This window comes from Leptodactylus fuscus, chromosome 2 (genome assembly GCF_031893055.1).
Source record: "Leptodactylus fuscus isolate aLepFus1 chromosome 2, aLepFus1.hap2, whole genome shotgun sequence".
Classification (NCBI taxonomy): domain Eukaryota; kingdom Metazoa; phylum Chordata; class Amphibia; order Anura; family Leptodactylidae; genus Leptodactylus; species Leptodactylus fuscus.
This window is the reverse complement of record NC_134266.1, coordinates 164,301,415-164,328,859: the sequence shown is the minus strand read 5'-3', so window position 1 is coordinate 164,328,859 and position 27,445 is coordinate 164,301,415. Positions and strand designations below refer to the sequence as shown.

The following is a 27,445-nucleotide window of genomic DNA, read 5'->3' as shown; positions in this document are numbered from 1 at the left end:
GGGATACAAATTTTTAGTGCGTTTGCCATGTGATATTCGATTGGAATCGAATATCTCGAACAGCCTAATATTCAATCAAATAGCTATTCGATCGAACGCTGTTCACTCATCTCTACCAGCTACCACTGCAAGGTTCTAGCTACCACTGCTGCACCACAAGTCCCAGCTGTACTACAGACCAAAGCCATTGTTCTCTGGAAGCCCAGCAATGCCCGGTTCACACATGCTGATGTGTTCCGTCTGTAAGGGTCCGCATGAGGACCCCTACGGACGAAACACAAGTGCAACTGCAAGTGCTGTGCAGTTCAAGCGCATGGGCCCCACAAACTATAATGGGGTCCGTGTGCTTGCCGCGCACTGCCCGCACAATGCTACCCATTGAAATCAATGGGAGGCTTTTTTACCTATTGCTTTCAATGTGATACACGCCTTATGAACTCTACAGACTATACTGCAGTCCACAGGGTTTTTGCCTCAATAATGTGTAAAAATACTTGCTGGATTTTTCTCTCTGCACTGCCGACTTACTCATTATGTGCCCTGGGGGAAGAGTTATCAGTGCATTTACCGATATCTCTTCACTGTCAGAAGAGAGTTCCAGACAGTCTATCTGGGAACGCCTTTCCTCATAGTCTGTCCATAGCCCTGTACTGTCAGAGGGGGCATTCCTTACTGCCTAACCATGAAGCTGAGCAGTGAGGAACACCGCACCAGTACTAATCTATGGACAAGTACTGTCAGGAGGAGGGGGCGTTGCTCACCGACACCTTCTTCCCTTAGGCTCTGTGTTTACCCGAGACTGCTTCATTCATCTGGTAGATCCGGCTCTGCACATCACCGCCATTCCTAACATTGTGCTGTACAGCGGCTGTTCTCACCATGATCTCTCCCAGAAAGCAGCAGACCGCCTTGGGCTGTAGCTGGACAAGGTGGTTGCCAAGAAGTTTAGAAACCAGGAAACAAGGTGAGTGGAAATGACTAGAGATGAGCGAGTACTGTTCGGATCAGCCGATCCGAACAGCACGCTCGCATAGAAATGAATGGACGTAGCCGGCACGCGGGGGGGTTAAGCGGCCAGCCGCCGTCAAAGCGGAAGTACCAGGTGCATCCATTCATTTCTACGGAGCATGCTGTTCAGATCGGCTGATCCGAACAGTACTCGCTCATCTCTAGAAATGACGCGTCAGGTCCATGTGTAGCTGCGACATCGCAATGGAAGTAGGCTTTATAGTGTTGCATCATCACTAATGTGAACTTGGCCATGCTGAGCCTGGGAGTCACATTGTCCTTATAGCTGCCAGTGTCTCCAGGGGAAGGTTCATTCATAAATATTGTACAGATCGTAAGCGCAGAAACCATCTAATAAGATGGAGGGCCCCTATATACTGTGCATTAAGTGGTGTGTACACACTGCATGGCCATCAGCAGCTCTATGGAGTGATGTGTTCATACTGCACGGCCAGCAGATCTATGGAGAGGTGTGTACACACTGCTTGTCCAGCTGCTCTATGGAGGCATGTGTACACACTACACAGCCAGCTGCTCTATGGAGGGATGTGTACACATTGCACAGCCAGCAGATCTATGGATGTATGTGTATACACTACATATCCAGCCCTGCCTCATCTAGCTATACCAGGGGTAGGGAACGTACGGCTCTCCAGCTGTTGCAAAACTACAACTCCCAGCATGCATACTTGCTCTGCTGTTCTTGGAACTCCCATGGAAGTGAATGGAGTATGCTGGGAGTTGTAGTTTCACAGCAGCTGGAGAGCCGAAGGTTCCCTACCCCTGAGCTATACTGTCCATGGTGCTCATGTGATCCTGTGTATGAGTGTATTGTGACTCTGTAAGGGCTAGTTCACACGTGGGCAAAGGGGAGGTTTTTGACAGCGGAATTCGCTTCAAAAACCTCTCCTTTAACATGGTGGTCTATGTAGACCACTAGCTTTTTTTTTCCTCCTAGCGTTTTCCGCCTGAAGAAGCGACATGACCTTTCTTCAGGCGGAAAACGCCTGAAGAATTGCATAGAAGTGAATGGGAGGCGAAAACCGCGCGGTAAAAAACCGCGCGGTTTTTTGCACACAAAACCGTGCGGTTTTCGCCTGCAGTTTCTATAGCACATATAGGGAAAAAAAACCCTAGCGAAAACCGCATCAAAAACCTCGTCAAAAACCGCGTGGAATGCAAAAAACAGCGTCAAAAAAACTCCCCGAGGTTTTTTACCTCGCACAAATAAGCTAGGCGGTTTTCACGTGTGAACTGACCCTAAGAGTTAATGGAGCCTATGCATGCCTCCTTATTGGATTACCATTCATTGCTGGGAGTCCTGATCAGACCATGCTTAACTGTTTGTTTCCTGATTAGAGCTGGCTAATGCTGGAATTCAGAGTCTACAGCCCCAGGGGATAGGGAGGAGGAGGGGGAGCTACTGAGCAGTTCAACTCTACTAACCTGCTCTGTCCAGTCCAGCCACCATTCAGTTAGATATATATATATATATATATATATATATATATATATATATATATATATATGGTACTATTCCGTTATCGGGCCAGCAGCAGCGCAGTTCAGCAGCAGCTTTCGGGACAGCAGTTCAGCAGCGGGAATTACAATGACATCCGAGGACTGCTGGCCCGATGCTTGTGCCCAGTAACCAGTACATCGATGACCCCCCTCCCCCATCCTTCTCCTCCTGCCAGTGCTGCCCCCCAGCTCTCCTTACATCTTCCCCGTACCCTCTCCCCGCCACACGACTAGGCCTCACCTCAGCGCTAGTACCGAGACCGAAAGGAAAGACACCGGGGCTCAATCCAGGCCCTGACAAGAAACACGCCGACTATAGGAACGGTGAGCTACAGCGAGCCGGAGGGACAAACTTTCTGCAGCGTCCGGCGGCTATCTAGTAGCATTCATTGCTCAAGATTTACGGTGAGGCCTATTACAGGGAGAGGGTACGGGGCAGATGTAAGAAGAGCTGGGGGGCAGCACTGGAAGGAAGAGGAGGATGAGGGCATCGATCGATGTACTGCCTACTACACACAAGCACGGCCTCTATCATCGGGCCAGCATCGGCTTAGTCATGTGGCGGGGAGAGGGTACGGGGTAGATGTAAGGAGAGCTGGGGGGCAGCACTGGAAGGAGGAGGAGATGGAGGGGGGGTCATTGATGTACTGGCTACTGGGCACAAGCATCGGGCCAGCAGTCCTCGGATGTCATTGTAATTCCCGCTGCTGAACTGAACTGCTGTCCCGAAAGCTGGTGCTGAAATGCGCTGCTGCTGGCCCGATAACGGAATAGTACCATATATATATATATATGTGTGTGTGTGTGTGTGTGTATTGTACACTATGTCCTTGGATAGCATACAACATACATATCTCATCTATGTAGGCTGGACAAGTCCTAGACAGCCAGTGTACCTAGAAACACCCTGCAGACAATAAACTTTTTGGTTCTGTTGACATCTAAGGACGTTCTTATAACGTGGGAAGGGAACAATATAATAATGTGATATATGTTACCTCATCCTATTTCACAGCACTATACACAGAGTATAAGCAGTCCTTGTCCTCAGAGCTGACTATCTAGTGCTTCCATGTCATATGTGCCCTCTACAAACCATCTACAGATGTAGCAGAGTAAACCTGAACTTCTGTAACTGGTGAAACTACTACAGCCTGATCTCTTATCACAGAAGACAACAAACCAACGTTAGAATAGCAGGAGTAACATGTATGACTAACCCCCCAGTGTACAATATGTGACACTATACAAGATGACATCCATCCGCCGTGGTAACCACACAATAAAGGTTACTACAGTAATGATACACACAGCAGACAGCCGGGCAATATGACGCTACTCCAGTCAGACATGGAGGCGGGAGAAGAGGAGGAAGGAGGTCCCTGCCTGACACAGGAGGACGCTCTGCCATCACTTCCTCTCCAGCTCCCCCTCCCTGCTGCCTCCACAGCAGCCACATGACAGTGAGCTCTGCACCGTGATAGCAGAGGGGAAGAGAGGACACCTCAGTAGGAGCCTCCGGCCGCAGGACCAAGGTCCTCTCCAGCACCCTCCGCTCTGGGGTTACCCGACACTGCTCCATTCATCTGGTAGATCCGGCTCTGCACGTCATCGCCATGCCTAACATCGTGCTGTTCAGTGGCAGTTCTCACCAAGATCTCTCCCAGAAAGTAGCAGACCGCCTTGGGCTGGAGCTGGGCAAGGTGGTGACCAAGAAGTTTAGTAACCAGGAAACAAGGTGAGTGGAAATGTCGCGTCCATGTGTAGCTGCGACATCGCAATGGAAGTAGGCTATATAGTGTTGCATCATCACTAATGTGAACTTGGCCATGCTGAGCCTGGGAGTCACATTGTCCTTATGGCTGCCAGTGTCTCCAGGGGCAGGCTCATTCATAAATATTGTACAGATAGGCAGGCAGCATAGAATCATCTGATAGGATGGAGGGCCCCTATATATTGTGCATGTAATGATGTGTGGCCACTGTATGGCCATCAGATCTATGCAGGGATGTGTACTCACTGTATGTCCAGCTGATCTATGGAGGGAAATATATTCACTGTATGGCCATCAGATCTATGCAGGGATGTGTACTCACTGTATGGCCAGCAGATCTATGGAGGGATGTGTACTCACTGTATGGCCAGCAGATCTATGGAGGGATGTGTACACACTGTATGGCCAGCAGATCTATGCAGGGATGTGTACTCACTGTATGGCCAGCAGATCTATGGAGGGATGTGTACTCACTGTATGGCCAGCAGATCTATGGAGGGATGTGTACTCACTGTATGGCCAGCAGATCTATGGAGGGATGTGTACTCACTGTATGGCCAGCAGATCTATGGAGGGATGTGTACTCACTGTATGGCCAGCAGATCTATGGAGGGATGTGTACTCACTGTATGGCCAGCAGATCTATGGAGGGATGTGTACTCACTGTATGGCCAGCAGATCTATGGAGGGATGTGTACTCACTGTATGGCCAGCAGATCTATGGAGGGATGTGTACACACTGTATGGCCAGCAGATCTATGGAGGGATGTGTACACACTGTATGGCCAGCAGATCTATGGAGGGATGTGTACACACTGTATGGCCAGCAGATCTATGGAGGGATGTGTACACACTGTATGGCCAGCAGATCTATGGAGGGATGTGTACACACTGTATGGCCAGCAGATCTATGGAGGGATGTGTACACACTGTATGGCCAGCAGATCTATGGAGGGATGTGTACACACTGTATGGCCAGCAGATCTATGGATGTGTGTGTACACACTGTATGGCCAGCAGATCTATGGATGTGTGTGTGTATACACTGGACAGCCAGCAGCCCTATGGAGGGATGTGTATACACTACATGTCCAGCCCTGCCTCATCTCCTAGCTATACTGTCCATGGTGCTCATGTGATCCTGTATATGAGTGTATTGTGACTCTGTAAGAGTTAATGGAGCCTATGCATGCCTCCTTATTGGATTACCATTCATTGCTGGGAGTCCTGATCAGACCATGCTTAACTGTTTGTTTCCTGATTAGAGCTGGCTAATGCTGGAATTCAGAGTCTACAGCCCCAGGGGATAGGGAGGAGGAGGGGAGTCTACTGAGCAGTTCAACTCTACTAACCTGCTCTGTCCAGTCCAGCCACCATTCAGTTGGATTTATATATATGTATTGTACACTATGTACTTGGATAGCATACAACATACATATCTCATCTATGTAGGCTGGACAAGTCCTAGACAGCCAGTGTACCTAGAAACACCCTGCAGACAATAAACTTTTTGGTTCTGTTGACATCTAAGGACTTTCTTATAACCTGGGAAGGGAACAATATAAATGGCATAAATAATCTGATATATTTGACATCATCCTATTTCACAGCAAAGTACACAGAGTATAACCAGTCCTTGTCCTCAGGGCTCACTATCTAGTGCTTCTATTTCATATGTGCCCTCCTTACTATTTCATAGAAAGTCAAGTCTACAAACCATCTACAGACATAGCAAAGTAAACCTGAACTTCTGTAACTGGTTAAATTACTACAGCCTGATCTCTTATCACAGAAGACAACAACAAAAAAAAAAAATCAAACTTGTTTTCATTAGAAAACATTTGCATTTATTTACTTTTTTTGTTGTTGTTGTTGTCTCCTGAGATACAATGTCACGCTACAGAAGTTTGGGTTAACTCTACTACAGCTGTATATTTGTCTTTTTATTTATTTATATATATTTTTTTTTTTAAATAGAGAAGTTCAACATAAACACACAGGAAAATACAAAGTGAAGGTTGATGTTTGGTTACAACCTAGCAACCTAGTGTAACACTATGCTAATCTATTCTTTATAGAAACACTCCAGTAAAAAACAAAAAATTTGGCCCCCTTTGAAAATAAGCCTGTGTGTAGTGGAATGAACCTGACTTAATGGGGGTCTGTCCTCAGAACTTGGCCTATAAACCCAGCCTACAGATTAGGTTACTGTCACCTGCATCAAACTGTGTTCTCACCTTGTGATTTGGTGCCTTCATTGTCAAGGTATCCTGGTTTTTGTCAATATGCAAATGAGCTCTTGAAATGGGAGCATTGGGTAATGACAACGCTTTCATTTCTCCAGATAAGTAATTTGCATATTGAGAAAAACCGACAATATCTTCAACAGAGGCACCAAGCACAAGTGAAAAAAACACTATTTGATTCATGTGCCCATAACCTATTTGCAGGGCTAGGTTCTGCTGACAGACTTTTTTTTTTTTTACTGGCAGCTTTATTTTGAAGTTATGTGCTCCCCTTTGGAGCACTAGCCTTAGCTCTGCTTCTCTGATGCATACAGTGACCCAATTTACTATGGTGAGTTTAAATAGACACTGGCATAAACATCTTGCATATTTAGGTCTGGCTCAATTAGCATTTCAATTAACATTTAGGTCTGGCTTGCTAGAGATTTGGAACAATCTAGCATATTTTCAGATTTCTTAAATTTACATTGTCTACCTATTAGTAAATCTAGACCAGTGTTTCCTGTATGAACAAGAGCTTACACTATCACTGCCGGTCTGTGGTCTTTGTACTGAGCCTCTGATAGACTTGCTTTGTGAGTTTGACCTTCTGTTCATTCAGGAAACACTGGAAGGACTTTACAAAACTTTCACCAGAAAACCGACTTAGAGTTTGTGTGTCTTTGTCAAATGACCCAAGTTTACGTTAAAGATGCATCACGTTGTCATTTTTTTTTCACTTTTTAATACAGTGGGCATATTGGAGATCTTGGTAGGTCAGGTGTGGAGGTCTGAATGGGTCTTGTAAAAGCAATGTGCTCTCTGCAGAAAACAAATTCATTCTGATGAATGGATCTGGTTTTCAGTTGTAGAAATGTCTGCAATAAACTTGTAGTTGGTAAAGTTACCTCCACTTATTAAAACTGTAGATCATAAGCAATTGCAGGTAAGGGCTCGTTCACATCTGCACCCGATCCCCGTCTGTTGGGTTTCCCTCTTCTGCAGACAGAAGACGGAAACCCGACAGATAGTGTCTGGGGAGCGTTTTGTGCTCTCCTGGGCGAAACCTTTTTTTTTAATCGGACACAAAGTACTACATGTCCAACTTTGTGTCCAGTTAAAAAAAAAAAACTTTCGCCGAAGAGAGCACAAAACACTCACCGGCACTCACAGCCCGACACTTTACAAACCCATTCAAATGAATGGCTTTGAAAAATGAATGCAGATTTCCGTCTCCTGTTCAGTTTCAGGCAGGAAACGGAAACCTGCATAACGGAGACCGGGACACAGATGTGAACCCGGCCTAAGGCTTCTGCATCCTATGTTTGCCTTGCCGTTTGCACACTCTGCAGTGTGTCCCACTACTGTTCTAAAATTAAAGAGGTATTCTATATAGATGCACTCATCACCTGTCCACTGGCTATACGACAAATGCTAGTTTGGTGGGAGTATAACTGCTGGGGACCCCCACTAAATCCAGTAATGGGAGATTTTGGTACTCTGCTCTCCAGCACTGTGCTTGCTTGTTTCCATCAGTTTCATAGACTTTGACAGACACATTGTTTTTATAAAAATCTGTTTTAGGGCAAATAAACGCTCTAAAACATTCAGATCTAGATTTATTAACAATGTTAATACAAAAAGACCCTTATATTTCCAAATGAGAGCTGTTTACATGATTTCATCCATAGGTCATTGCACTGTATTATACTTTATAGGCAGAGGTGTAACCTGAAGTTCCTGGACCCCAATGCAAAGTCAATAATGGGGTGCCCGCCTACCTTGTGCTATTTAGAATAGTGGTGATATATTTTATGTGGCAGAGGGACTTTTGGGGCACTCTCAGAGTTGATGGCCCCATAATGACTGCTGCTGCTGCACCCCCTTTAGCTACATCCATGTGTATGTTATTACAGTGTTATCCGTGAGAATATTTTATATTGGCAGCTATCATATTTGTGTGACCTATTGTTTATTTCAAACAAACATTTTATTTAGGAATATAAAATGCTACAACCATATTAACATTATCCAAAGACTTTACTGACACAGGATGGTTACCGTATTTTTCGGACTATAAGACGCACTTTTTTCCCCCCAAATTTGGGGGGAAAAGAAGGGTGCGTCTTATAGGCCGAATGTGGCGCCTGGCACCCGCCGTAATAGAGAGGCGGAAGCCGGCAAGTGATAGACGCCATTACAGGTGCCGGGGCCTGCGACATCGCTGCCCTGCCCTGCATGAAGCCAGCAGCGGGAGGAGTGATGCTATTCCGCTCCTCCGTGCCCCCGCCGCTGGCTTCATGCAGGGCAGGGCAGCGATGTCTCAGGCCCCGGCGTCTATCCCTCCCCGGCATCCGCCTCTCTAGTACAGCGGATGCCGGGTCAGTATCAGCGGCCCCTTCTCCCCCGAACCTGTGCCTCCCCCGTACCTGTAAAGTTGCAGGCCGGCTCCTGCGCGGCGATATCGCAGGAGCCGACCTGTTCGGGTGACAGCCGGGAGCCTAATGAGGCTCCCAGGCCTGTCACTGCTGTATTAGTATTGCGGCTGGTCTCTATGACCAGCCGTAATACTAATAGACAGAATCTCCCATAGACGGCAATACAGTTGTATTGCCGTCTATGGGACTTGCAATCAAGTGACCGCAGGTTCAAGCCCCGGGGGTGGGGGAATAAAATAGTAAAAAAAAAAAAAAAAAAAGCTTTAAAAATATATAATAAAAATATGAAATAAATAAAAGTTCTAAATCACCTCCTGTCCCTAGAATATATATATATATATAAAAGTAGAAAATTATATATCATAAACCACCGGTTTTTTTTTTTTTCAATAAAAGGTGATCTAAGCAATAGATATTCCCCAAAATGGTATAACTAAAAAGTACTTCTGGCCCCGCAAAAAAAACACCCTATGCATCCCCGTACAGCTTCAGGGTCACCTGTCAATGTGGCCTTGCAGCTGTTGCAAAACTACAACTCCCATATATTAAATATTTTACCAGTTTTTGCTTCAAAAATTTTTTTCCCTATTTTCCTCCTCTAAAACCTCAGTGCGTCTTATAGTCCGAAAAATACGGTACTTTGTTTTCTTCAGATATAGATCTCAGGCCTGGTTAACATCTGCGTTAGGTATTCCGTTCGGAGAATCTGCATGAGGACCCCCTGAATGCATTGACAAGCGGCGAGCTTATGAAAGCACACAGACCCCTAGACTATAATGGGGTTCGCGTGTTTTCCAAGTGCTGTCCGCATGAGTCATGCGGAGAGAAAAGTAGTTCATGAAGTACTTTCCTCTCTGCATAACTTGTGTGGACAGTGTGCGAAAAACACACGGACCCCATTATAGTCTATGGGTAGAGATGAGCGAGTAGTGAAATATTCGAAAATTCAATTCGAGGAGACCTCAATATTCGACTATTCGTTCGAATATCGAATCCCATTATAGTCTATGGGAAAAACATGCTTGTTTCAGGGAAACCAAAATTCGACCAATTGGAGTCACCAAGTCCACTATGACACCTCAGGAAATGATGCCAACACCTCTGGAATGACACTGGGACAGCAGGGGAAGCATGCCTGGGGGCATCTAACACGCCCAAGTCCCAGTATTATTATTATTATTATTATTATTATTATTATTATTATTATTGCTGCTGATTTAGCCAGCCAATGACTGTATACGTTTCTTTTCCAATGCCTACGTTGTCCTAGTTCCTGTCCCACCTCCCCTGCATAGTTATTGGTGTAAAAAAAGCGCCAGGGAAGATGGGAGGGGAATCGAATTTTTACTGCGTTTACTGTGTGGTATTCGACAGAGTACTAGTATTTCGAATTCCGTCGTATTCGATCAAATACTACTCTCTCTTTTTTTATCTATGGGGTCTGTGTGCTTTCATAAGCTCACCGCTTGTCAATGCGTTTGATATTCCGTTCGGGGGATCCCCATGCGGATTCTCTGAACGGAATACTGAACGCAGATGTGAACCAGGCCTCATGCGAAAACTTATTTATTTTTTTATAATCAAGCAATAACAACATCCCTTAGAAGCCAGGGATTTATTCTCACACCATGCACTTAGGGCACCAGTCTCTTCTGTGGTCTTTAGAATTGGAAAGTAAAGGACACTTCTTTGATGCTGTGGTCCTCATGTATCAGGACTGTTCAGCTATCATCATAAAGCAGGACACAAAACTAAATCCTTGAAATGAAAGGGAAACTTTGATTGTCCAGACTGCAATTTCCTCCACCCCCAGACACCCCAACCATTGCTAATGTTATAGTAACTCATGTGACTGGCGTTTAGCAGTGCGCTTATGGTGCTTAATAAATTGACATGTGTTAAGGCAGCTATGAATGTAAACCTTGTATGAATACTAGATGTCTGCTTAGTATAATTTCAGTCATATCCACTAGCTGTTGGATCCTTTTTTGGCTTTTTTAGTGCTGAACTGCCCATGTACTTTTTGCAAATTTGTGGATGCAAAGAATAGTAACTTGTGGTGCTTTTCCATGATGGCAAACTTGGGTTTGTAAATCTTCTGTATACCGTAAACTCCTGAGATTTTTTTTTTTCTACTGCATGTACATGGAATTTTGATTTTCCTACTTGTGTATTGTACCATAAATCTTTAAATGCACCATAGGGGGTGTTCACATATGCGCCGCTGTCTGCCCACCGTGATTCGGCCAAAACTGCTGAAAAAACAGCTTGGGGACGGTTTGCTGGTGGTCAGTTTAATAACCCATTAATGGGTTCCCATCAAACTGGTAGTGTCCATATGCAGCTTCTCCGCCATGAAACCGTTTTTTTTCTTTTGCATGGACACAAAATTCTGCATGTCCAACTTTGTGTCCGTACAAAAGAAAAAAAAAACGGTTTCATGGCGGAGAGACTTGATATGGACACCAGTGGTTTACTTTAAAAACCCATTGAAATGAATGGGTTGTTAAACTGACAGTCAGCAAGCCGTCCCCAAGCCGTTTTTCATGCAATTTTGGCAGAATCACGGTGGGCAGACAGCAGCGCAAATGGGAATGCCCCCTCCTTACCAAGACATAATCTTATCTGCTCCACTTCTTCCAATCTGCAGAAAGATAGGGTAGGTGTGTAAGACAGGAGATGTAATTTTATGTGACTGGCAAAAAATCAACAGTGTAGCTTGGTACTTAATTACATTTGACAGTTAATATTCTTAGGGCCTGTTCACACAACAGAATTTGGCACTGATTTTGATGCGTATTCCATCCCCAAATTAGTGTCGGTGGAATCCGCCCTAATTCTCATTGCTTTCAATGGTAGGCAGACATCAAAGCAGGATGCTGAAAAAATAGGGATCCTGCTCAATCTTGTCACAAAGTCCATGGCACAAGGCACCTGCTGATTAGGTTCATTCATCTGTGCCAAATTCTACTTTGTGAACATACCCTAAGATGAGGAAATTGACTTTTGCCTTTTGGGCGTTTTTTGCCTTCCTTTGTATCAAGAATGTAGGATATTAGTGTGAACTTCTTTAATATGTCATTTTACATTCTTAATTCCTCCACTGGTGTGGGATATGGCAGAATTGTTAAATGAATTGTCTGGGGTAAACTGATATCTCTAATCTAAGCGAAACATGCCCCTGCCTACGTTCTAAATTACTTGCGTACCAAAAAAATCTCTGATTTTTGTGACAGTGACCACCCCAGGCACATTTTCTGATGACATTCATTTACTATATCATGAAAGATTACTAAAAACAATAATAAACTATAATAGTGCAGAACAAAAAATAATGCACAGTAAGGGTATATTACATTACACTGGTTTGAAGAGGGATGGTGGGGGGAAATGTATATGCTGCCAGGACCCAGAGTGGGATTGCACTAATCTCAAAACTTTTCTTTGTGACATATTGAGCACTAAGCAAGACCCCTAACCAAAGAGTTTATCAGCAAAATGCAAAAGGCTGACCTGGCAAGAGCATGATGTGGTCAACTAAAACCTCCTTTCCTCAAGAGATTAGTGAGTCATGTCTACTGTCCTGAGATAAGATAAAATCCTGGAAACAAGGAAACCTTGCGTAAACAATGAGAGAAATAGTTTTACATAGTAAGTATACAAAGCAGCATTTCTAAAGCAATGTATTTAGGAAAACTCTTGAAATTATATGAGCTATCAGTTTAGATAGGACCCCTGAGATGAGAATACCCCTTTAGGCTAATGCCCCACGTTGCGGAAACCCAGCTTTTTTTGTTGCAGATTTTGTTGCATTTTTTTTTTTTTTAGCCAAAGCCAGGAGTGGATTGAGCAGAAGGGAAAAGTATAAGAACTTCCTATTTACGGTAGTTCCCATTCCTTTAGAAGCCATTCTTGGCTTTGGCTCAAAAAAACGCAACAAAATTTGAAACAAAAAAGCTGTGTTTCCACAACATGGGGCCGCAGCCTTAAGCGGACTGAAATGTTCAACCCAATGCATTGCTTTTATCTATCTTGCTACATTTGCTTATGAGATGCTGTGAATTTGCGCCATGGCACAGTCTCATTATAAGTTAAGAGCGCTCTCCACTGATGCAGGGAACATTAAGATTGGTGTTTGGGGAGGTGGGGGGACAGTCTTGATGAATTCCCCAGTGTGTATCCAGCTATTAATAACTTCATATTGAATAAATGTATAAAATGAGTTGGATTAGAATAAATTAAATGCTGTTATCCTCTTAGATTTATGAGTGAGGCTTTAAAGGGTTATCTGGTTTCTAACATTGATAGCAGGGTCTGACACCTGGGACTCTCACAGATCACCAACACCAAGAAAGCATGTGTGGGTATTGCAGCGTTGTCCTGTTGAAATCTTCGCAGCAGCGCTGAAATATCTACACACTCTGCTACAGTTTGTACGGCGAGTGAGCAGCGCGGTTTGCGGTATGTAAACAATACCTGCCTTGGTACCTGGTGAACTGGGGGGTCCTGGGTGTTGGATCCACACAGATCTAAAATTGATGGCCTTTAATGATAGAAAATAGATAGCCGGGGGCAACACGGTGGCCCAGTGGTTAGCACTGCAGCCTTGCAGTGCTGGAGTTCGAATCCCGCCAGGACCAACATCTGCAAGGAGTTTGTATGTTCTCCCCGTGTTTGCATGGATTTCCTCCCATTCTATAAAAAACATACTGATAGGAAAGAAAAAAAAAACAGCCCCTTAAAAGTGAAACAAAGTGGAAAAGCAGTAAAATAAATAAATAAAACAAAGCTTATTGCCTGTCTAGGGTTCAGTAAAGGTAATCAGTTGAAGTGTTGGGACAAGTAATTCATGTGAATTTACAATCTGGTGCACGTCACTAAAGCTATGGATGTGACGTTAGCCAGAGCTCAGAGTCAGAACAGTGGGTCAGATTTCACAATGTCACAAGCAACCATTTTCTATTTATTTTTCTGGTATGAGGGCAAACCATTAGAGATGAGCGAACAGTGTTCTATCGAACACATGTTTGATCGGATATCAGGGTGTTCGCCATGTTCGAATCGAATCGAACACCGCGTGGTAAAGTGCGCCAAAATTCGATTCCCCTCCCACCTTCCCTGGCGCCTTTTTTGCACCAATAACAGCGCAGGGGAGGTGGGACAGGAACTACGACACCGGGGGCATTGAAAAAAATTGGAAAAAGTCATTGGCTGCCGAAATCAGGTGACCTCCATTTTAGACGAATAGTGGATTTCAAATCCGGGTCATATGAGAATGTGAACTTTGTGACTATGAGACAGGGATAGCTGTACAGGCAGGGATAGCTAGGGATAACCTTTATTTAGGGGGGAATGTTATTAAAAATAACTTTTTGGGGCTCTATCGGGTGTGTAATTGTGATTTTTGTGAGATAAACTTTTTCCCATAGCGATGCATTGGCCAGCGCTGATTGGCCGAATTCCGTACTCTGGCCAATCAGTGCTGGCCAATGCATTCTATTAGCTTGATGAAGCAGAGTGTGCACAAGGGTTCAAGCGCACCCTCGGCTCTGATGTAGCAGAGCCGAGGCTGCACAAGGGTTCAAGCGCACCCTCGGCTCTGATGTAGCAGAGCCGAGGGTGCACTTGAACCCTTGTGCACCCTCGGCTCTGCTACATCAGAGCCGAGGGTGCGCTTGAACCCTTGTGCACACTCTGCTTCATCAAGCTAATAGAATGCATTGGCCAGCGCTGATTGGCCAATGCATTCTATTAGCCCGATGAAGTAGAGCTGAATGTGTGTGCTAAGCACACACATTCAGCACTGCTTCATCACGCCAATACAATGCATTAGCCAGTGCTGATTGGCCAGAGTACGGAATTCGGCCAATCAGCGCTGGCTCTGCTGGAGGAGGCGGAGTCTAAGATCGCTCCACACCAGTCTCCATTCAGGTCCGACCTTAGACTCCGCCTCCTCCAGCAGAGCCAGCGCTGATTGGTCGAGTTCCGTACTCTGGCCAATCAGCGCTGGCTCTGCTGGAGGAGGCGGAGTCTAAGATCGCTCCACACCAGTCTCCATTCAGGTCCGACCTTAGACTCCGCCTCCTCCAGCAGAGCCAGCGCTGATTGGTCGAGTTCCGTACTCTGGCCAATCAGCGCTGGCTCTGCTGGAGGAGGCGGAGTCTAAGATCGCTCCACACCAGTCTCCATTCAGGTCCGACCTTAGACTCCGCCTCCTCCAGCAGAGCCAGCGCTGATTGGTCGAGTTCCGTACTCTGGCCAATCAGCGCTGGCCAATGCATTCTATTAGCCCGATGAAGTAGAGCTGAATGTGTGTGCTTAGCACACACATTCAGCTCTACTTCATCGGGCTAATAGAATGCATTGGCCAATCAGCGCTGGCCAATGCATTCTATTAGCGTGAACTGAGTTTGCACAGGGGTTCTAGTGCACCCTCGGCTCTGCTACATCAGATTGCTACATCTGATGTAGCAGTGCCGAGTGTGCATCAGATGTGTAGTTGAGCAAAACTGACTCAGCACTGCTAAGTCTCTGCATTCGCATAGGAATGCATTGGCCAGCCTTCGGCCAATCAGCGCTGGCTCTGCCGGAGGAGGCGGAGTCTAAGGTCGGACCTGAATGGAGACTGGTGTGGAGCGATCTTAGACTCCGCCTCCTCCAGCAGAGCCAGCGCTGATTGGTCGAGTTCCGTACTCTGGCCAATCAGCACTGGCCAATGCATTTCTATGGGGAAAAGTTAGCTTGCGAAAATCGCAAACTGACAGGGATTTCCATGAAATAAAGTGACTTTTATGCCCCCAGACATGCTTCCCCTGCTGTCCCAGTGTCATTCCAGGGTGTTGGTATCATTTCCTGGGGTGTCATAGTGGACTTGGTGACCCTCCAGACACGAATTTGGGTTTCCCCCTTAACGAGTTTATGTTCCCCATAGACTATAATGGGGTTCGAAACCCATTCGAACACTCGAACAGTGAGCGGCTGTTCGAATCGAATTTCGAACCTCGAACATTTTAGTGTTCGCTCATCTCTACAAACCATATTTATTTTTCTACTTTGCTAAAACTACAATTAAGACCTGAGTTAAAACCTTATTCTTCATTAGACCATAGTCTGCCGACCGTACAGAATTGCTTTAAAACCTGCTTGTGACTGGTTGCTTTGGCATAAACTCCCAGGAGCATGTACATGAAGAGTAAGGCTGGATTCACACCAGAGCTTGCACTCCTTTTGGGGATTCTGCTCCTGAATCCATTTGAAAAATTTGGAGAGAAAAATCCTGTAGGCAGGACTTTTCTCTCATCATTTTTCTGTTCAAAAGACCCGTCATAATCTATGGGGAACGGGGGTAACTTCTTTTTAAGCAAGACTGAGTTTCTGTTTTTCAAACCTAGCGTAGCGTTATTTTTGGTTATTATAGGACTTATACTTTACATTATTTTGCAGTGTTTACCTCTGCATCTGTAGTTTGCACCCCTCTTTGAGTTGGTGGGTGAAGACTAGTTGTCAATTTTTCTGAAAAGTAGGGGAGATTTATTAAGGCTGGCGTTTCACACACGCACATTAACCCCATTCCCCTCATATTCACGGAAAGTGGTGAGCGAAACACAGAACGAGGGATGTAGCACACATTTGGCTTAAGGAAAGGCAACACTATCACCCATCTACACCAGAAGCTGGCATAGATGGTGTAATAAATTTCTCTGTTTCTCTCACTCAGAGCTTCAGGACCATGCAGGACCTACGGGATGGGGGATAAGTTGTATTTATGGGATAAATATTTTTTGTTTATTCCTAATATTATCATGAGACAGAGCAAATATTGTGTATTGCCCTTTTTTTGCACCAAAGATGTTCCACATTGTTGTCTCTGTGCTCTGCTTACAACTCTTAAGAAATCGATTGAAGCAGGGCAGCCTTGGCCCGTAAAAACTTTACTCCAACTTATGCCAGAAAAGTGTCATGAGTAATATCTGAAATAGGTTTAACTTCTGGTGCACCAGAATTGTTGAGGAGCCAGAGGCTCTTACAGAGCACCTTTCATGACCTCAGGGCACATACAGTTTTATATACCGCTAGAAAGCAGACAGTGCGCCGAATTCAGCACACTGTCGGCTTTCCTGTTATATGCCCTGGGGAAGAGATATTGGTGCCATTAGTGATAGATCTTCACTGTCAGGAGGACGTTTCTGACAGTCTGTGAGGAATGCCCCTCCTGACAGTAGTGTCCGTAGTGCTATACAATCAGAGGGAGAATTCCTTACCGCCCAGTGATGATGCTGAGCGGTAAGGAACACCTGAATACAGCACACTGAATTCTGCTTTCTAGCAGTATATAAAACCGCATGTGCCCGAGGACATGAAAGGTCCTCTTTAATATATCTGGTGCATCTTGTGCCAGTGTGGAGAGTAGAGTAAGACTTGCAGAAAATGCTTAGACTTCAGATCTTAAGGTCTCCTCCATACATATTAGTCAGCTGATGTTGCCAACGTGTATGGGCTAGCTGGTCCTTGGTGAAGGAGATTGGGAACAGTTGGAACAACTCCTAATTTCTCTTCCAGGTTTTTTTCAAATATATTTCAGCAACTTGCTGATAGTTTTACAGACTGACACATTTGTTGTGTTTTTTTGGGTTTTTTTACCGTAATTTATCTCTAGGGTTTAGTTTGCCTTTAAAGAGGTTCCCTAGGAAGGATTAGTATCTTACCCCTTGTTCACATATAATGGTGTCCATCTGCTTGCCACGGGATCTCCGCAGGGATCTTGCGGACAGGAAAGTAGTTCACCATCTACTTTCCTGTCCGCATGATTCATGCCGACAGCGCGGCAAGTACACATTATAGTGTATGGGGTCCATGTGCTTTTATAGCACAGTGCTTGCAATTGCATTTGTAATCCGTTTGGTGGGTCCCCATGCTGACTCCCCCGGACAGAATCCAAACGCTGATGTGAATGAGGGCTTATCCGGATTGAATTACAGACGAACCATAGTTTTCCAGACTTGCTCTGACCCCGAGTCATCTGATGAGAACCTGCACCCAGCCACTGAATTGCTCTTCCTCCTCCTCCTCCTCCTCCTTTTAAGGGTGCCCAAGAGAGAACTAATTTGCTTTTAAAGGGGAAAATAATGAAACCTCAGATTTTACTTCTAACTGTAGCATAGGGGGTCTTGCTAGTTTTGGTCATTACAATTGCCAAAACTTACTTAGGAATACATTGTTATAATGACAGGTACTTTTATTATGTTAGTTGGGTAAACTGTTTTGTTTTTTTAATATTAAATACTTGATAGTTTTCAGATTCTAGAGGAGAGTACAGTTGTAATACAGTGCCATATGGGACACCATATGGAGGCATACAAAATGCCTATGGCTTTTTAGAAGAAAACTGCAGGGGACACTCAGTGCTTCCTTTTTTCCCTCATTTGCTGCTGCTTTGTTGGTGGATGATTATCTACTAAATATTAATTGGGTTAATAAGGTTATGTTTCAAGCATACTTTTTTGTTTTTGTACCAATAACACTACATCTTTCATGTTTATTCAGTCCTACATTTGAGTTAAGAAAATAATTTCCTTATCTGTCCTATTTGAACATCTTCAATTTTGCTCTGATTCCAAGGTATTTTGTCGTGATAAAACCTATAACTGTGCAGACCTGCTCATCTGAAGTAAGGTGAATGGGAAAATAATGCACACACACGAAAAAGGTTAAATATGTATTCTGTCATACAAAGTACGGCCTCATGCACACGACCATGTGCGCAGTCAGTACGTTAGTCATGCATGGCCGGAGAACTGGTGACATCCATGTGCCTTTCAATCATGGGCTGCTGACATGAATGTCGCCTAAAGGCATACTGTAGGAATATGCCATTATATTATGAATAGCGGGGTGGTCTGCTGGAACACCTTACTGATATTGTAATCAAAAAGACCTTCGCCTATTTAGGGGGAAATCTGAAGGGCCCACAAAGTAAAGTAGAGCAATGCCCTCTTCAGTTGCTGGATTGTAGGTGCCCTGTTGGTCGGATCCCCAATGACTTATCTAACTGCTACATAAAGACGACAATCTTATGTCATAAATCTCATAAATATTCCTTAAAATAGCCTTTTTTTAAAAAAATATAATTTCTGTGTGACATTGCTAGCCTGCTCCTATATGAGCAAATGAATGCAAATGCTGAACTGCTAAAACTGGCATTTTGTGTTTGCTGGCCTAATTTGTCAGTGAAATTGTATTCATCAAGGTGATAATGTCCAGTTTACACTCAGCACATATGACACAGCATAAGTACCTGCTGTTGTCTGCAGTCCTAGTATGTAAGGGTGGGGGGATACAATGTACTGGATGGGACTATTTACATGTTCAGTCCCACTATGTAAGGGTGGTGGGATACGATGTACTGGATGGGAGTGCAAGCCAATTTTCCCGTAACGGGGGTGGGGTTTGAGCCATGGTTTTCAGTGTCTGGTTAGGTTTGGAGCAACTGAGCAGCTCATAAGAAAACATAATAAAGTGCATTTTTAATAATTACTTTTACCTATATTTTATTGAGGGGGCAACAACTCTCCATATCTTGGTGGCATGGACAACTCCCTTAATAAAAGTATAGGTAGAGTGAGGGCCCTCACTCAATTACGGGTGATGGGGAAAGAGCTTTCTTAATAAATTATAGGTAGGGCAGGAGGACAATCACTCAGTGGGCATCATTATTGTAATAGTGCCCCCCACTGGCAATAACACCTATGTGTATGTGGGGGGGGGGACTATTACATGTGGGAGGCACTACTATTGCAATAGTACCCCCCTCACAGTTAATAGCATTACCTGTATGGGGGGCATGGCTGTTAGTAATTGGGGGGGGGACTTTAACTGTAATAGTGAACCCCACCGATAAGTGTCCCATAAACACACAGGTAATCCTATTAACTGTGGGTAGAACGATTACTTGAATAGCGCCCCTCACCCCCACATATTGTTACTATAATTATAATTACATTTATACTTGCCTTGTTCTAAAGGCGGTTCCCGGGACCTGCTCTTGCATACAGGATGGGTGCACCTTCTGTTCTGCTCTCCTATCACAGCAGTGCCATATCAATGGTTAGAAGATGCATACATGCTCTGTACAAGAGCAGGTCTCAGAGCATTAGTAACCTGCTAAGTGGGAAGTGAACTGCTGCAGCCTACACTAGCAAATCACTAGAAAAAAAATGGATCCAGTGTCCAGTTGTTGGGCGATTCTCATATGCTGTGTGTATTGCCGGATATTACGTTTGGCATAGGAGCATCAACTGACACCTAGTAGCCTACAGAGGTACCCAATGACCAGGCTGGCCTGGTATGAAGTGATGCACGGCCCAGTCATTGGGGACCTCAGTTCTAGAGTAGGGAAAATCAAATTGTTTTACCATCTCTACCTTTATCCTTGTTTTATTTTAGTGGAGGAATAAGAATAAGCCACCCATCATTGACTTAAGTCCCAGGGGTGTAAAGAACTGTGCACACCCAACGTAATTTCTGAAAGTTGGCCTTGAAAGAAAGAATTAAAAGTTGATTCCTGCAGTATTCTAATGCTTCTATTCCATGCTTCTCCACTACTGGTGTGTTTCTGTAAGCTGTAATACTCTTTATTCATAGCATAACGTGCAAGCTGTAACTGATGACCTTACATCAAGGTCAGCTCTTCTGTTTCCTCCTTGACTGCAGAAAGTTGCCAAGGAAAGTCTAGACTAGTTTTACAATTACCGACCTGTAACTAGATTCCATTACAGGCATACATTAGTACAACATTACGTTAAATATACGAGTATATACTTTCATATATAAACTGAATAAACAGTTTTGCAGGATTTTTATATTTGGTATAATGTATTCTAATGTTCCTATTTCTCATTGCTGATTTTAAATTACTTCTGTATGTTTTGGCTAGGCTAGGGACCTCCCTACAGTGTTCATTCTAGAAATGGAATGGTTGCTAAAGACTGATCTGTTCAAGGAGACTTCAGTGAAGCCCAACAGATCCCATTGACTGTGCTTTGTCGGGGTTCCGTTTCAAAGTAATTTTCCCAAAAGACAAAAACTTAATTTGCAACGTAAAGATAACATACACCTTATTAGGGGTAATGCACATGACCTTTGTAAGTTGGGGGATTGTGCATCGGATGTGCTTCTGCGGCCGCTAAACTGGAAAGAACCAGAATTGTGAAATCGTTCATAATCCTGCAATGGTGTCTGATATTTTCTTTTCAGCTTTGTCCTTCCTGCTCCAAACCGTGATACTTGTGTTCACATGGCAGAAAAAGAAGAGGTAGTTGAGGCAGACATCCTCAGGCTCAGATACCCTTTGTTTTCCAGTCCCTGCAGCAGAGCATTGGGGTTCAACTGTTGGTTAACCACAAATGGATGGGCTTATCCAGTGGGGAGTCTTGAGCCAAGTAATCCACTACAATATAGGGTGGGATGCTTGATTCCAACTCTACAACCCTGGAGTAGTCATGGAAGTAGATTCATAATGTTACTGTTGATGCTGTCACCAATCTGTATCCAAGTCTAGTATTTGTAGCCACGTGTTTCCTGTGTCTGCAAAACACAGTAGAGTGGGGTGCTTATAGAGAGTGGATTATGAGAGGTATTGGGGGAACAGGGAGGCATTATCGCAGAAGAGAGAGGGGCTTAGACTTTGATGAATCTCAGATCACATGGTAGCTTTCAATATCAGCAGGGTTCAGAGAGAGAGCTCATGTTTTCACAGCCACCAATGCTAGAAAAAGAAGGTACACTGTGGCCATGTGACACATTGAAGAACATGAAAGCAGAATAATGAGACCACTATTACTATTAAAGGGGTGGTCTTTCAGACTGTCAAAACAAATTACCAGTGTGCCCTTTGTTACAATGTATTCAGTTGGGTGTGTTAGGTTCACTTATAGTTGTGTTCTGGAACAATCCAATATATGCCCATATTTACAGTGTACCCTGGTAACTTTGCCGATTGTTGCCTACTGTATATAATAATACAGCGGTGCTTTAATCCGCTGGATCACGCCTCTTCCCTAGTATAAACTGTGGACTAATCCACTTTTGCCAGTTAACAGTTTTAGAATGTTTTTTGCACATAAGCATTTCCTTTTGAAAAGGGAATTAGTACATTACGATTGCGCTGAATGAGCTGATGGAATGCTGGCTGTGGCTCATGCATGAGTAACATTTGCTGTGCCAACCTCAGAATGGGCTGTTTGCCTGGCAAAGCATGTCACTGTGAACTAATGCAAGCTTAAAAAGGAAGTATTTCTGAGCAGCACAATCCAAGCATTCCTTTCCTGTAAAGGTGCTTTCCCTCTAAATACTATAAAGGTGCTGGATGTGCTGAGAAAGAAGGGGTGAATGGAGCTAATGTTTGGTGCCTATAGCAAATGATTTCACTGAAGATACTAATGGACACCTTTTAAAATGACTGATGAAATTTGCTAAAACTTTCAACTTTATTACTTGTCCCTTCAAAATTTATGTAGAATGATCTTGCCGTGTCATACAACAGATCAGAGATATAAGATTGTGAGAAAGGAGAAACGCAGGCCAACTAAGCCTGGCTTCACATCTACACCAGAGTCTCCATTGGAGCCGTTAACCTTTTTTTTTTTTTTTTTTTTTTTTGCAATTAAATGATGCATGAGTAGTCAGGGAATATTCACATGGGATAAAATAGAAGCTTATCAGGGCAATACAGAGGCAGTCTTGCATTTGGTGGTAGAGTGGAACCTGTGACAGTAATATTGGAGACAGGTCAAAGCTCCATATTGGGAATCAATTTAATACTCTAAGACAGGGGTCAGCAACCTTCGGCACTCCAACTGCTGTAAAACTACAACTCCCAATGTGCCCATTTCACTTCCATGAGAGTTCCAAGAACAGCAGAGCCAGTATGCATGCTGGGAGTTGTAGTTTTGAAACAGCTGAAGTGCTGAAGGTTGCCCACTCCTGCTCTAGAATGCCTACAAAATATTGGAGAGGCCCCGTCATCACTCCTATGCACCAATGAGTCTAGTTCTACTCAGGGTACATGTTATTGCTAGAAATGACAGGATGCATATGACTATAGGGATTTAGATATACAAAAAGAGGTTGTCCAGGATAATTTTAATTTTTTTTTTATATTGGGCCACAGAAGGTGGTGTTGGTGGGGGAAAATTGCCTGTCCTCAGTGCGGGCTGTTCCTGCTACTCCGATGTTTTCTTGTGTTATGGAAGGAGGGGCTGAGTCTGAGTCAGAAGAAAACACTGGAGTTGCAGGACTAGGCCGCACATACCAGAGCAATGAGGGCAGATGAGTATGTGGTGGCTTTTTTTAAAAATTTTTTTTAATAATTAATAAGTCTTGGATTGCCTCATTAGGTTCCTTAATAAAACCAGTACCCAAGCCGCCAGAACTGCACATGCCCGAATTAGGCCCAGCGTTGTTTATATGACTGGTACTGCTTTCTAACAGCAGTTGTGGACTGTATAGTTATACAAGTATCTGAGATACTACTGCAATAGTGATGTGGTTGTGAAGAGTAACCTGTAGGAAGGTGGCAAGGGTCAAAGTTTAAGTCAAGAGGAAAGCTGAGGAAGGGCAAATCTTTCTATTCATCCTGTATCCTTCACAAGTGTTAATAAGGACAAACTACAAAGAGGAAGGCTGATCGTTGACCTCTGACCTAGGTACAAGGGACTATTTACATAAGTTGACTTTTGTAGCAGACAACAACTTGAGGTGTTTAATGTCCTAGATAGGTATCTTCTTTTCCTGAAAAAAGTGCCATCAACATTGCTGGCGAAGTCCTACTTTCTAGCTGTTATCAGCATGTGAAATGGCAAACTGAAAACATTTGGCTGTTGAGTAATATTTGCTTTGTATTATCTCCCATCCTCTTTCATGATCATGTGTGTACAGGGTTGTGCGCTGCACTCCGCAGGTAACACTGGTTAAAGTACTGTGAACTAGCTGATACTAATATTCTATATGGGAATATAAATGGTGGTTTTTTATTTATTTATTTTTTTTACTGATTTACTCCAAAATATAGTTATTGGCCCTCTATTGTTGCATGAATAGTTTTTATAGAACTATTGTTGGCCTTATACGCGTGTATCACATTTAAAGCAATAGGCAAAAAGGCCTCCCATTGATTTCAATGGGTACCACGCGTATGCCGGCACCCATTGAAGTCAATGGGATCTGTTTTTTACGCCGCTCACTCTGAACGAGTTCAGAATGAGCGGAGCGTAAACTCCATGTGAAGGCTCCCGAAGACTACTATAGTTGCAAGAAGCAGTATTTTGTCGCCAAAATAGTGGTTTAGATTTGTAACGCCTGTGCCACAGTGTGTTTTTCAGTTTAAGCGAAGTACCATTAAAAATAGGTATAAAATATGTAACCTATTTGCAAAGAAATGATTATAATAAATGTTGTAAGCCTACCAGAGCATGTGCAGTATACATATTTCCTGCAGAGAAAGCATTAAATATTAGCATACACTAAAATAGTATAACGAACTGCTAGCCACAATAAGTGCCATTTTATTGGTGCACATCCACATTTAGTCCAAAGTCCATACTTTTGGGCAGTCATAGGAACAGAAGAACAGACTAAACCATAGTAAAGACTGTCTAGTGACTGACCTCAACTGATCTTGAGGAATCTGGGACTCAGCCTTCAACACAGCTGTGAACTTCTATTAATTTGGTCTCCTTTCACACTGTGTCCGTCTCACACAGGTTTTTTTTTTTTCCTCTCCTAGAAGCCTATGCACTATGCTTATTGCAAAGAAGTGAAAACTCCAAATCGAGACAATAGGGAGAATTTATTAAGATTGGTGTTCTCTATACCAGTCTTGATGAAGTCCTTAGCTGGTGCTCGCTACACCTAAATTTTGAAGAGGCTCTGACCTGGTAATAATTCAGGCACAATCCCATGTGCCAGATTAATAATTTATCAGGCTGGAGCATCCTTGCCTTGATCTCCACTGACTTTTTTAAAAAGTGGTAAACGGGTTGTAAAATGGAGAAAGCCCTGTGCCAAAATAAGACCTGTGTTAGTAAATTTTCCCCCCAAAGAATACACAGTTAGTCTTTATCTGGTGTGTATGGGACTATGGATCTGTATAGTGTGTGCACTGGGAGCTTTCCTGGTGCATATAGTAAATGTTCATTGCAGATACAGTGTGAGAAGAGCCTAAATTACCAAAAACCCTTGAATCCACCATTTTAAGTATGCATGTCAGTTATGTTTCACAATTCCTCTCTAAGGGATAGTTCACATGGTTGGAAATAAAGGGGAATTCCTTATTTTCTGCCACGGTCTACCTGTGACTGGATGCTAATGCAGGGTATCGGCATTCAGTCTCTGCTTTCTGCTGTTGATTAGACCCATTCATCTGAGTGTCTTGAGCTGCGGCACGCGTGGCAAGATCGAGCAATTCTCTTTTTTTTTTTTTTTTAAATTTTTGTTCAGGGTCCTGCTGCAATCTCTGCCTCCTATTGGAAAGAATGGGAGGTGGAAACTGCTGCAAATTCCTCCATGTGTCTTACCCTAGATGTGCGACTCACAAGTGCACATTAAATCCTTGAGGCCAAATTTTTATTTACTGTACATAACTTGCTGTTTTGGCCACAGTTCTCACTGTTTGCTGTTTAAGTAGAAGCAGTCTAAAAGCTTTGTGATGCTTAATATGATGTGTATTAACTCATAAAGGGGGTGTTTCCATCTTGGCACTTTTAACTCGCTAGTGCTCTGTGATATTTCCACTTTTATTTCCACTTTCTCACACATAATACATTCATGTAGGGTTTTTTATTATCATGTCTATAACCAACTGAACTGAGGGCAGCATACAGATGCAGTGTTTCCTTATTTACGTCCTGGGAAACACATTTGTATATTCTTCCCATAATCTCCCACAGTGGAGTGAAAATGGCTTTATAAGACTCCACACACCTACATGGTGGTCTCTCCCTAAGGAGTGACAATATCACCTTAATCTGGTCTAGAGGGCTCTCACCTCTACCAAGTCCGTTCTCCCTAGACTGTGCTGATGAGATCCAATCAGATCGAAACAGCACTGATCACAGTTGGGATGATACTGACTTGGCAAAATCCAGCATCATTGCAATTAAAGGCTTGTTGGGAAGTCAGGCATGATGTTCAAGGGAGCTGCTTCCAATAGAGGGCAGCATACAGAGGCAGTGTTTCCCTATTTACATCCTGGGAAACACATTTGCATATTCTTTCCATAATCCCCCACAGTGGAGCGAAAATGGCTTTATAAGACTCCACACACCTACATGGTGGTCTCTCCCTAATGAGTGACAATATCCCCTTGCATGTAACCTGAAAAGGTACCAATTTAAAAACTACAACTTTTGGTGAACTAAAAAAATTAAAAAGTTATGGCTCTCAACATATGATTAAAAACAATATGATGGCTCTCAACAATATGATTAAAAAGGGGTATTATAGTGCAAGCATATTAAAATGTAAAGAAAAAATATCAATAGGGTATTTCTGTAAAACCTACTGCACAAAAGTTGAAACGGGTAAGAAAATATGTAAAAACTTAAAGGGAGTCTGTCAGCATTGCCACTCCATTTCCAGGAAAATCAACATCTTATTCTTATGCAAATTAGCTGCAAGGGCGTTAGGGGTGATTCTTCTGCTGGGGGTTCGCGCAACACTCTCGGTAACCACCCCTAACTGCAACAAAATGTGACAGTGGCAGATATCAGTCCGCCGCACCCGATTGCTTGAGTTGGGTGGCAATTAACTGCTACCCAATTTCGCTCACCCATTGCTTGAACGAAATCTGTCCTCAAGTTGGGGGGAGACTTGAGAAATTTTTCCTAGCATGGCAGAGAATTACAGGAAGTCTCCTCCTCCTCGATGAATTTGTACCATAAAGGTATCTCCCGCATTCGTTGCAACTCACCTCAGATGATCTTAATTGCTCCTTTTTTGGCTCCGAAGGTCCTTATTTCCTCTCCTCCTAAAGCTTTCCAGAGACCAGTATTGAACCGTTCCAGTGTTACCAGATCTTCTCACCCAAGGGGAAGCTCTTTAACTGGAGGTCCATCATCTGTATCTTATGTTATGTCTTCTGAACTGCTCCTGTTTCTTGGACAGTCATCTCCAATCTCTGCCTGTCCAGAAAACCCATTACTTCTAAAATCTATTTTAGGGCTATTTTAGTGGGATCTCTTAATCTCCCCTTCCTCCTTCATCATAGAGTCTTTAAAATCAGCACCATCAAGATCCAGATTGTTGCTCTCAGCACTGATTTGGATTTCACATTGGTGGATCTTCCCGTGTTCAAAAGGTTTGTCAAAGGGGCCTCCAGGTTGCATCCCTTTTTGTTGTTCTTTGCCTCCCCTGGGACCTAAATTTTGCCCTGTCTGTTTTAGCTGTTCTTCTGTTTGAGGCCCTCTGAGACCTCTCAATCTATT

The 27,445-nt window shown here is 43.7% G+C and overlaps 1 protein-coding gene across 1 annotated transcript in view; it reads left to right on the top strand.

Moving 5' to 3' along the window:
* The first annotated feature begins 3,943 nt into the window (after window positions 1-3,943).
* PRPS2 (phosphoribosyl pyrophosphate synthetase 2) overlaps window positions 3,944-27,445 on the top strand; it is a 51,324-nt gene continuing 27,822 nt past the window's right edge. The window contains exon 1 of the mRNA XM_075265051.1: window positions 3,944-4,267. Coding sequence (XP_075121152.1) covers window positions 4,146-4,267 — 122 coding nt within the window. The 5' untranslated portion in view covers window positions 3,944-4,145. The remainder of the gene's footprint in view (window positions 4,268-27,445) is intronic.